The 12,224-nt window shown below is 48.4% G+C and overlaps 1 protein-coding gene across 2 annotated transcripts in view; it reads left to right on the top strand.

Moving 5' to 3' along the window:
* ATP6V0A4 (ATPase H+ transporting V0 subunit a4) overlaps positions 1-12,224 on the top strand; it is a 57,874-nt gene that overhangs the window by 24,681 nt on the left and 20,969 nt on the right. For both annotated transcript variants that reach the window (XM_019544713.1, XM_019544712.1), the window contains exons 10-11: positions 8,174-8,386; positions 11,888-12,038. In XM_019544713.1, the coding sequence (XP_019400258.1) occupies positions 8,174-8,386; positions 11,888-12,038 (364 nt within the window). The remainder of the gene's footprint in view (positions 1-8,173; positions 8,387-11,887; positions 12,039-12,224) is intronic.

Raw genomic sequence — 12,224 nt, 5'->3', positions numbered from 1 at the left:
GCAATAAACAGGATGAACTGGTACTTCTTCTGGCAGACAAGGAATTTGACCTCATTAGGTTGACAGGGACCTGGTGGGATGATGCATATGATTGGGCAGTGGATATTGAAGGCTATAGGCTCTATAGGAAGGATTAGGTTGGGAAGACAGGAGGAGAGGTGGCCGTCTATGTGGAAGAGCAGTACCTCTCCCTGCAGGTCACATTTGATTGCAGGGAGAGGTCCCTTGAGACCCTCTGGGTTAAGATACAAGGGGGTCAAGGAGAAGGGGACCTGATGATGGGAGTCTACTAGAGACCTCCCCACCAAGAAGAGGAGAGTGATCAGGCATTCTCCAGGGAACTGACTGAGGCAGCCAGCCCTAAAGACCTGATTGTCATGGGTGACTTCAATTACCGTGACATCTGTTGGGAAGACCATTCAGCCAGTTCCAGCAGATCAACCAACTTCTTGGCAGTTTTTGGTGATCTGTTCTTGACACAGGCAGTGGAAGGACTGACTAGTGGTAAAACCACTCTGGACCTAGTGCTGATCAAAGGGAAAATCGCGATAGGTGACCTGAAGATTGGAGGTACTCTGGACGACAGCAGCCATGACCTGATTAGGTTCACCATCCACCAAAAGGCTGGGAATTCTGTCAGTAGAACAGAAGTTCTAGACTGCAGAAGGGCAGACTTTGGTAAACTCAGAAGTCTAGTTGGAAAGACCCTTCATGACCAGCGACTGTACAATTTGGGAGTTCAGGAATGGTGGTGCTTCCTTAAGGGGGCAATTCTCACTGGTCAAAAAGAGGCCATCCCCACATGGTCAAAAAGAGGGAAAGGGGCCAAAAGACCTGCTTGGCTCAACAGGACATTAGGGAACTTTTGAAAAAGAAAAAAGAAGCATATATGCAATGGAAAAAATGGTTCAGCATCCAGAGAGATCTACACTCATATGGCCAGGGTCTGTAGGTATGAGACATGGAAAGCCAAAGCATGCATGGAGATCAAGCTGGCATCTGAAATAAAGGACAACATAAAGCCCTACTAGGGAGCAAGAAAAAATCAAGCTCCACTGTGGGATCCCTACTGAATGCTGAGGGGCAGCCCACAGTTGATCCCTGTGAAAAGGCAGAGCTTCTAAATAATTACTTTGCATTGGTATTCCTGAAATCAGATGGGAACTGGTCACCTGTCCAGAGGCCCAGGGAATATGGGGACAACAACAGTCCACATGAAATCAGTCCTGAACAGGTGAGGGTAGTCTTAGAACATTTGGATGTTTTCAAGTCAGCAGGGCCAGGTGTCCTGCATCTGACAGTCCTAAAAGAACTGGCTGAGCTCATAGAGGGGCCTCTGGCAAAGCTGTTCAAAGAGTTGTGGAACTCAGGAATGGTCCCAAACAACTGGAAGAGGGCTAACATGGTACCCGTCTTTAAGAAAGGGAAGAGGGATGACCATGCAAACTATAGACTGGTCAGTCTGACTTCTGTCCTGGGAAAAATCTTTGAAAAAATTGTCAGGAAAGCCATCAACTACACGCTCACAACTGGTGGGATAGTAAGAAGCAAGCAGCGTGGCTTTGTTGAGGGTAGGTCATGCCTAACAAACCTGGTATCCTTTTATGACCAGGTAACTAACCAGCTGGACAAGGGACATGAGGTTGACGTCATTTACCTAGACTTCAGCAAGACCTTTGATACTGTTTCCCATGAGATTTTCTCAGTTAAGCTGGAGGATACTGGCCCAGACCAGTCTACAGTGAAGTGGCTTGGCAACTGGCTCAGAGGCCAATCCCAGAGAATTATAATTGATGGGATGGCATCATCCTGGAGGGCTGTCTCCAGTGGTATTCCCCAGGGACCAGTACTTGGGCCTGTGCTCTTTAATATCTTTATCAATGACTTGGATGAGGGAGTGGAAATCACAATGATTAAATCTGTGGATTACACCATTGTGGGGGACAAGCTGTGAGGTAAAGCGGGCACATCTGAGGGAGAGGGTAAGGATCTAGGATTACCTGACAGACTGGTCTTATGGGCTGAATGCAATCAGATGAGGTTCAATAGTGCCGGGCCCTTCATTTGGGTAGGAAAAACCTTCAGCTTAACTTATGTGATGGGTGGTCGTCCACTGGCTGACACTGCATCAGAAAGGGACTTGGGGGTGACAGTCAACCAGAAGATGAATATGAGCCTACAATGCAATGAAGTCACCAGCAGGGCAAATAGAATTCTGGCATGCATCAGCCAATGTGTTGCGAATAGATCCAGAGAGGTGCTTCTCCCCCTCTCTACAGCATCGGTGAGGCCACAGCTGGAGTACTGTGTCCAGTTCTGGGTACCGCACTTCAGGAAGGATGTGGATAAGCTTGGAAGGGTACAGAGAAAGACCACCCATCTGTTTAGAGGCCTGGAGGATAGTTCCTATGAGGGAGACTCCAGGAACTGGGTCTGTTCAGTCTGCATAAGAGATGCTACCTACAAGTATGTCAGGGGTGAATACCAAGATCTAGGGGAGCAAATCTTCAGAAAGGCACCCCTTGGCAGAACAAGGACTAATGGGCACAAGTTCATTGAGGAAAAAATTAGGCTCGACATAAGGAAAAACTTATTTTCCGTAAGGGTACCTAGAATCTGTAACATGCTCCCGGCAGAGGTGGTACAGTTGCCATCACTGGAGGTGTTCAAGAAGAGGCTGGACAAGCACCATGTAGAGCTTGTTTGAGCCCAGCAACCTCCTGCCCATGGCAGGGGACTGGATTTGATGATTTTACAGGTCCCTTCCAGTCCTTCTATTCTATTATTCTATGCTGCTAGATCTTACAGAGTTCTTTTTATCAGCAGAGTTTGGAATAGAACCCCAAGTTCTCTCAAGTTCTAGAGTGGAGTACTAACCATCACACCCCACAGCCTTTTATGGATGTAATTTTTCCATCAGGCTGCTTCATTACATAGCCTATGTATGCTATGTATGTGTAACAGGCCTGGGAATCCCTATTACTTTAAGGGAGAACCAGCCAGAAGGAGATCCCCAGGTGGGGAAGCTGCTCTTTAAGGGGCTGCGGAAGGATAGCCTGCCAAGGATCGGTAAGCTATGAGTACCTGTTTCAGAGCCAGCTGCTCTGCAGTAGTACAATAGGACAGGGACTGCTTAGGTAGCAGAGCATCTATTGCAGACCCAGCAGCTCTGTAGTAGTACAATATGGCAGAGCCTTACTTGGCCAACTGGGGCATTACAGTAGCTGTTAGGTCAGCCAGCAAGCCTAGTTGCCAACTGGGGAAGCCCCTTGACTTGAAGGGGTGGGGCTTAGGAAGTATATAAATCCACAGATTGAATAGGGAGTGGGTCTGGCTCTGTAAGGGCTTGTCAGGGAGGAGCCCAAATTGAGATAGCTCTGGCTGAGCAGTGGACTGAAGGCCTGCTACAATACAGACTGCCAGTAAGGAACTGAAGGCTGGCCAGGAGCTACAGTCCTGGATGAGAAGGGTTTTGTTGTGCTGCTAGGGTGCTTAGAGATTTAGTTATAGTGCGTGGGCTTAAACTGTAACAAAAAAAGTAAGTCGGTGATCTGGGTTGGGCTTATCAGGGGTAGAGGAGGTCCCCAGTGCATGCTTTCAGCAATACCAGGGTCAGGCTCAAGACCCAGACAGGCATATATCTGGGAGGGCTTGAAGCCTAAGTTAGAGGAAGGGCAGAGCCAGTAGAAGCTAAGCATGGCTACGGGCCCAGCACCAGAGGAAGGCCTCCTCCGGGAACCCACAGCCCTGAGGGGTGTCTCTACAACTTTTGAGGTGTGAGACCAGGGTCCAAGAGGAGTGAAACCAGAGCTCTTGAGGGGTGAATTTGGAGTCCTAGAAGGGTGAAACCAAAGCCCTTAAGGAGTGCAGCCAGTGCCCTTGAGGGGTGAGACCAGAACCACAGAGTGGTGCTACCAGGGCCAGGGGCCAGAGCCAAGCCAGACAAGATGACAGCTGGAGCCTGGGGGCCAGGTATGACACTGTGGACGTAGGTTAAAGGCCCAGGCTAAAGCCCTTTGCCTTCCTGGACAGGGAAGCAGAGGCTGGGAAGGTCAGGGCTACTGCAAGGGCACAGAGGACTGAAGAGGCATAATATTGCCCTGGGACAAAGGCCAACCAAAATAATTACTGAGACTTACAAGGCCTGGGTGTGGTCATAGTAGGGATGGTCAGAGGTCACAGAACTAGCCCTTAAGGCCAATGGTGACCAGAGACATGGACAGAGAGAGAGGGACTAGACCAGTGGTCCCCTGGGCTGGACTCCCAACCTTTTTCTTTCTAAATAACATCAAGGGTGTGGCAGGTGAAGTAGAAAGTAAGACCCAAAACCCAGAGGAAGGAGGAAACATGTGGCCATCAGGGGGCATCATGACCAACCCAGGGACTTAATCCTGCTACAGTTTGTTACAGAAAATATTTGTTTTCCAAAATTTGAAAATCATTTATACACATTTTTATTAGCATAGGAGTTAGAGGGATTTTTAAAAAGCCTTTAAAATGCCTGAAATAACTTTTTTAACCTCAAAGTTCAGCTATCTCAGGAGCTCACTTGCATAGAAACAAGTTCTGAATCACACTGGACATCTGGGAATCTTCTCTTTTCAGTCGCGCAAATTTTCCATGTTTAGATTTGGAACTGCAAACCAGCGAGGAGAGCAGAACTAAGAATTACCCATCAGAGACCTCAGGATGCATAATTTTCCCACATCTAATAGGGCAGAAATTGCTTTAAAAACACCAGTTGTGTGAAGTGGCTCAGAAGTTTGGAAGTTAAAAGCATCACTTCTAGTGCAGATGCATTAGCAACTGAGTTGGTTGAAGGTGAACAATAAATTGCACAACCTGTGATCTATTAAGAGTCCAGCACTGGGGATAGGGAAGCATTCACTGCCCCCAGTGCAATCTAGCATGGGGGATGGGGAAGCAGCTCAGCTGGGCTGCCTCGCTGCCCCTGGTGGGATCTAGCACCTGGGATGGGGAAAGGAGCCCAGCTGGGCTGCCTTCCGATCCCCAGCAAAATGTTGAAACACCACTGAAACAGCCTTTCCATTTTGATGGAACAGAATGGAACAACTGTTTCAAATCGAAATGAAATTTGAAATGTAATGCTGTTCTGTCAAACCATTGAAACTCAAGGTGAAACCGAATGGTGCTGTTTTGCACAGCCCTACTGCTCACCTGTAAGTAGAGGGGTGAGGCCAACTTTGATACCTGACCTTAGGGGTAGTAGAGTTTGGCCCAAGTCCCAGACCAACCAATTGCAGGGGTGGGGAGGGCTGCACTGTGGGATACTTGGAGGACCAGCCAGACCTGAATCATGGAACAATTGGTGCATTTGTAATGCAGAACAGTTCAAAATGCACCATGTCAAAAGAATACCTGATTTTTCCAGGTATACTTTTGAATCACTACAGTTGGCTTTGCACTGGTTTAACAGGACAGTGCATCTGTCTGCTTCTGGCTTAAACCACTGTTGGGTCCCTATGACCCTATAATGGGTCTTATACCAGGCAAGGAGAATAAGTGTGCAGTAAATACATACATCAGTCTCTTGCCAAGTGCTGATACTATTGAGCTGGGCCCAGAACCTCTGGGTCCCAACACCACTTCTGAACTGGGCTAACCGTTAAATATATCTGTTCCCCAAGTCTGTGAATTTCATCGGTTTTGAATTGCATGCATGGAGCTTTCTGAAACTCTTTTGCCTGGATTGCTTTGACTTTTGTTACTCAGTGGACGCATCTACACATAATGCTATGTCACTGTAGCAATGTGCGAGCAAGGCTTGCGACACTGCAGCTGCATCACAGTAGTGGTGCACTCCCCTGTTATGGTGCATCACTATGGCAACGTAGTGCTTAAAAGTACCTACTTCTAAAGGAAGTACTAAATGACGGCACAGTAACAACAGCTCCATAGCGGCATGTGTAGATGTGCCAACTCTCTGTTTGGACCCACATTAACCTTTTGGGAAGGAGGACATGTAGAACTACAACCAAGAGCTGTAGCTTCTCATACATGAATGATTACAGTGAAGTTAGGATTGGGCCCTACCAGAGCAGCATGTTTAAGATAAAAACCCTTCCATCCATTTGTAAGGGAAGAGACTTCCTATGCTTAATAATGAGAACAGTGGGTAGCAGGTGAAACGTTGGCTTGTTTTGTTCTCTGGATATTCTCTATTCTTGCTCAAGGCAACACAGTTAGCAGGCTCCATTCTCTGACATTATTGCAAAACTCTTCCCAAAGCAGATGGAGTCACTTATACCATCACCTCCCTAAATGCTTATGCTTCTGCCTGCCTGGCTTGCTGGATTTGTCTCATGACTGACTTCTAGCTGGTTGGAATTTCCCTCTCAATTCTGGCAGCCTGACGAGTGTTTGTCAGCCCTGGAGGCAAGGTTCCCTTTAAGCTGTGTGCATGTGCAGCCATGCGCAATTAAAAAGCTTGCGACGCAGTAACTTTTTAATGCCATGCACCTGCCCAAAGAGGAGCTGAGCTGCAGCTTCCCAGAGAGGAGCTGGGCGTGGCGTGTGGCGGAGGCACCGGGGCTGGCATGGGACAGTTAGTGAAGGTAAGCTCCTCACGCAGGGCCTCCCTGAGGGGAGGCAAGATGGGGACAGGGGCTGGCGTGGGCTCTGCCGGCTCTGGGGAACTGCTCCGCCCCCCTGCATCACCTCAGGGAGTGAGGAGGCACATGGCATCAGGGCTGGGGAGCCATGCAGTTCCCCAGAGCCAGCGGAGCCCGCACCAGCCTCCGGCCCTTGTCCCTCCCTCGCCTCACCTCGGGGAGGAGCCACTGCCTGCTCTGCATGAGGAGTGAGGAGCTTACCTTCGGTAAGTGTCCCACGCCAGCCCTGGTGCCTCCCTTTCAGGTCTATCAGTTGATTGTGTCTGGCCCATGGCTGCCCCGCAGCTCTTCACTGCACTGCTCTGGGCAGCACTTAGCGTGGAGAAGGGTAGTGGGTGAAGGCCACAGTACTCCACATAGGGCCAAACCCTGCCCGCTCCCACCTGGACACTTACTGTGGGGCACTTACCAGTGGACTGCACTGAAAGGGGGAGGCAGGACCGAAGCGGGCCACTCATGGACCACTACTCCTTAGAGGGAACATTGCCTGAAGGTCTTTTTGCTGAAAATGGAACTAGGTATCAATCCTCCAAGTGCAGCTAAGTCACTCAGGGAAATGTTGCTGAAAGTTGAAGGTAGTTCAGCATCTCCAGAAACAGATGGGCATTTAGGAAGATTGAGTTTCAAATGAGCAGAACTCTAAATTTTCCATGCAGAACAGTTATGTCTCATGGTATCGGCTGTTGGGCCATTTCAACATAATATAAGAACATAGGAACTATGAACGCCGTCTACTGCATCAGATCATAGGCCCATCTTGCCCAGTATCATGTGTCTCAGTGGCAGACAGTAGATGCTGAAAGGGAAAGTGAACTGGGTATGGCCAGGGTTTTTCCCATTGTTCCCCTCTCAGTTGCAACCTCCAGCATTTAATGTCTAGGAAGTTCTGATGTAGAGGATGTATCCCTAACTTCTGTGCTCAACAGCTACTGATGCCCCTTTCCTTCCAGAATTTGTCTAATCCTGTTTTTCAATCTGGCTAAACTGTCTGCTTCCACAGCATTTGGTAGCAATGAGTTCCACACTTTAATGATGCACTGTGTGAAAAAGAACTCCCTTTTGGTAGTTTTAAACAGACTAGTTATTGGTTTCATGCTGTGACCCTCTAGTTCTTATATTGTGAGAGATTGTAAATAATAAATCCCTATTTACTTTCTCTTCCCCATTTAGTATTATTTTGTAAAAACTTATCATGTCCCTGCTCAAGTGTCTCTTTCTAAACTGAATAGACCTAGCCTCTTTAGTCTCTCCTCATATGGAAGCCCCTTCATACTGCTAATCACCCTTATAAATTTCCCAGGAAAGCTTCTTAGAAGGGATGAAGCAGTGATAAATTCTATGGTGTTTCTGATTGCTAGAGACCGGCATGTGGCATCCAAATTTAGACCTATTATGTAGGCTTCATTATTAGACCTCTGACTTACTCCTATTAGTGCTTGTAGTGCTTTCCTTCCCCCCACCCTTCCTAAAACATAACTGAATGGTACGCTACCAAGCCAGCCCCCAACCTTGCTTTAGTACTGCTCATGCTTTGCTTGCAGGTGATAACCCAAACTGAATCCCACCGCCAGCGGCTTCTGCACGAGGCAGCTGTGAACCTGTGGACCTGGGGAATCAAGGTGAAGAAAATCAAGGCCATCTACCACATCCTGAACTTCTGTAACATTGATGTCACCCAGCAGTGTGTCATTGCCGAGATATGGTTCCCCGTGGTAGACACGGGTAGGATAAAAAGGGCCCTCAAGCAAGGAATGGTAAGAGGCTGACCTGGCATTCCCCCAACTAGTTTATATCGGAGTTCTCACCTTGCTTTGGAGTGGATCCTGTTGTGGGTGTCCCTCCCTCCTACTCACTCAGGTCCTTGGCAATTGCCACCGGTTTTCCTTTTCCTTCTGTCCAGGTTTTGACTCATTCCCTCTCTTTTCTGGCCTTTTCTGAGTCTACTTTTGGCTGGTTTTTGGCTTTCTTTCTCCTATTGGCTCCTCTCCTCAGGCTTCAACACATCCAGCAATTCCTTGTTGCTTGTGGGACAGGGAGATGCCCCTTTAAATCTCTAACACTGGACTGTGGAGTTGAACAGAGGTGTGCATGGAGTTGTTTTGAGCACCTGGCATTAAGGCCACTCTGTGAAAAAGGGGAGGAGGACGGTGGCTTTCCTGGAGCTGTCTGGAGATTTACTTTGGAGAAGTCCTGAAATGTGCAGTTCTTCCCACTGCTGCTTCTGTCTTTACCTTGAGCGTGCCAATTCAATCTTCTAGAGGGAGTCTGCTTGCCTGGTTGGGAAACAGTTAACTCATGCAGCTAAGTTGGTATGAATTCACTGGCCAAATACTTTTCCCTGAGCTGCATCTACTGGTAAAACAGCACAGGGATACTAGAAGTATGCTAGGACCACAACAGGCAAGAAATAAACATTGGAAACTTTTACATGTCTGCACTTCCCACCTCTCCATTAGCTCTTGGGGTGGAAACAGACACTGGGGGTGCAGATAGATGTTAGGGCCCCACTTTAACTCATGACACTTCACATAAAGCATCATGAGTTAGTGTTCCCTCCCCTGCACCCAACAGATGTCAGGGGGAAGGGGATGGAGCTAGCATGCAGTGGCCCAAGCCAGCAGGTTAGAGGTGCTCCACCACCTCTCTCCCCAGCCCCATCCCTCTGTCTCCAGCTCTGGGGTTGTCAGTAATGGAGGGGGAAGGGAGGGAGCTCCCAGCTGCTGAATGGACAGAACTGAATTGGGGGGAATTGGGCCCCCTCACCTCACAGTCTTTCCACAGCTACCCCAGCTGGAGTATTGGGGTCAGCGGGTCAGGCCCTCGAGGTGAGGGGGCTTCGTTCCACTCTTCTCCCCACCCAGCTCTGGCCATACAGCAGCTGGGAGCTCCATCCTGGCTGGTCCCAACTGCTGAATGGCCAGAGCTGAGTGGAGGAGAGTGGTGAATGGAGCCCCCCCCTCCTTCTGACCCGGCTCCCCCCAGTACCCCAGCTGGGGTAGCTGGGAGAGGGGGTGGCATGAGGTGATGGGGTCCCATTCACTACTCCGCCCCCCAGCTCTGCCCATTCGGCAGCTGGGAGCTCCGTCTCCTCCCCCCGACAGCCCGGGGGGGTGGATTTTTAAGGTGGCACAAATGCAGAACTAATAGATGTCCTTATCCTGTGGTGCACCCCATGGCAGGAAAATCAGTGGTGCAGCAAAAGGTAGCAATAGATTGGCACTTTTTTGTGGTGGACATCTGCTACCTTTTGGTGCTTTGCTCAGCCAGCCCTGTGGGGCTCACCGGGCAAGAAAACCCCACCTCACCTTTTCTCACTGCCCCAAACCTGCACTGTGGATTTGAGGGAGCAGGGAAAAGCACTTCCCTGCTTTGGCAGCCCCTCACTGACTAGATGGGGGAACACCTAGTATTCACCGCTACTACAGATCCATGCTGAGTGGGGGAACACACAGTGTTCCCCATTTCTCCAGCCCCACATGGCTGGCAGAGTGGGGAAGCACTTTTCCCTGTTGCCCTAGACCCGCAGGGAGGTCATGGTGCCCCTCGTCCTGCACCATCAGTGGTGGGACAAGGGAAGATTATGATTATGTGTTTTGCCAGTGAAGTGAATCAGCTGTGCCATGACACACTGTGGTACAGCTGAATCACTCCATTTGGCAATGTTTATTTCTAGCCCTGGATTAAGAGAAGGGTTGAGAATTGCTGTCCTTACTGTATGGAGAAGGGAGGCAGCATGGCCTTGTGCAGTGTTTCTCAAACATTGCTGGTCATCTACCCCATTTTAAGTTAACCCTGTGTCTGTGCACACCTATGATTCTGTGCTATGGACTTTCTGTTCCTGAGACCATATGCTAACCTCCTCAATTATTTAAGAAAAACTGAAGTTGTTCTTTTTCTTCCTTTATCTCCTATTATATTTCTCCTTTCTTTCCTCTCCCATTCCCTCTGGGAAATTCATTGTAAACCCCAGTTTGAGAAACAGTAGCCAAGTAGAAACACTGGCACCTAGGTTCTCCTGGCTCTGCCACTAGCCTGGCACAGGTTGCTTTCTTCCCTTTTTTTGCCTCAATTTCCCCATCTGTAAAGTGGGTTTAATGCTACCTATATAGGTATGTAAAGCATGTTGAAATCTGTAAATGAAAAGCATCATCCTATCACTTGTAGCATGGAAATGAATAGAGATTTAAAAATAATCGGATGCCATTATATCACCTTTCCTTCAGTACTTTGCTGACATTAGTCAAGTCAATCAGCATCCCCATGATATAGGGAAGTACTATATCTGCTTTCACTTATCCTATTTTATGGTCCTTTGGACCCCTCCAAAAGTTCAACCGCTGTTGCAACGATCACTTATTTATGCTAAAACCCAGAAATATCCCTGTGTCATGCTGTATGAGGGGCTCTGTAAGGTAACAGTATAACTTCCTGATGCCCTCTTGTGTGCTGCCCCTCTTCGTTGTATTGTGCAAAGTTAGACCCTGATCCTGAGATGCCTGGACCCTGAATAGATCCCAGTGCCTCTGCAGAGTCCCATGGAAACCTGCCCCCATGCACAACCTATTGCAGGATTGATGCCTTCTCTGGGCAGTCCTTGTGTTTTGTGAGGAAGAGAGCCCTCATGTTCTTGAGAGCAGCAAAACCAACGCTCCATGGTGGTAATAACTGACAAACTGGGGAGTCCATGTCACTGCAAGGTCATGTGAGCCGGTATTATGTAAAACAGAAATCATGAGATTGCCTTGGAAAAAAGGAGACTAGAAATATGAAGTTGGGGACTTTAAAAGAAAAATCCTGTTATTTTTCTAAACCCTTAAGGGGGATTTGGTCCCATTTTCACTGGAATGGCAATGCCAGATTTCAACAGAAGCTATGATTGTTGTGAAACCATTTGGCTGTGGGAGCTGAGGGCATTAATGCTTTATGGGAAGCAGTAACTATTGTGAGGTGTACAGTAAGATTGCGAGAGTTGGCATTACTGATGACTTCCCTGGGCAACTTGCCAGCATGAAGCTCAGGGTTGCAAACAAGCTTGAGAAAGCCTAGATACTAGTCATGGCCTTCACCTACCAGCCTGGATCAGGCCCTTCCCACCTGGGTGCCATAAACATGTGGATGCAGGACCCAGCTTTGTGGGGCTGGCTAGTCTCTAATAGCTGGGGTTAGCTGTAATTTATCCAGCAAAGGTTGCTCTCTTATCCATCTAAGACCATCCACCCCCACCATTTCACCTCTTTTTTATCATCCCCTTATAGGAACGTAGTGGCTCCACCATTGCCCCTATCCTGACTGCTGTGCAGACCAAAATGGCTCCACCCACTTTCAACAGAACCAACAAGTTCACTGCAGGCTTTCAAAACATTGTCGATGCCTACGGAGTGGGGAATTACAGGGAAATGAATCCAGGTAAAAGGAATCTGGCTTTGCTACAGTTGGGTTGCCAGACTGAATGCAAGATTCTGCCAAGGGTTTAGGGTGGGAGGGGGAAGGCTTCACTTTTTTAAAAACACATTGTCATCCAAAAGCACACCCAATGGCTACTACTCAAAATGTCCCAAGCTAATCTAGACAGTCATTTATATTAGGTAAATA

This window comes from Crocodylus porosus, unplaced genomic scaffold (genome assembly GCF_001723895.1).
Source record: "Crocodylus porosus isolate Cpor-Errol unplaced genomic scaffold, CroPor_comp1, whole genome shotgun sequence".
Taxonomy (NCBI): Eukaryota; Metazoa; Chordata; order Crocodylia; family Crocodylidae; genus Crocodylus; species Crocodylus porosus.
Note: the sequence above shows the minus strand (reverse complement) of the source record. Positions and strands in the feature narration are given on the sequence as shown.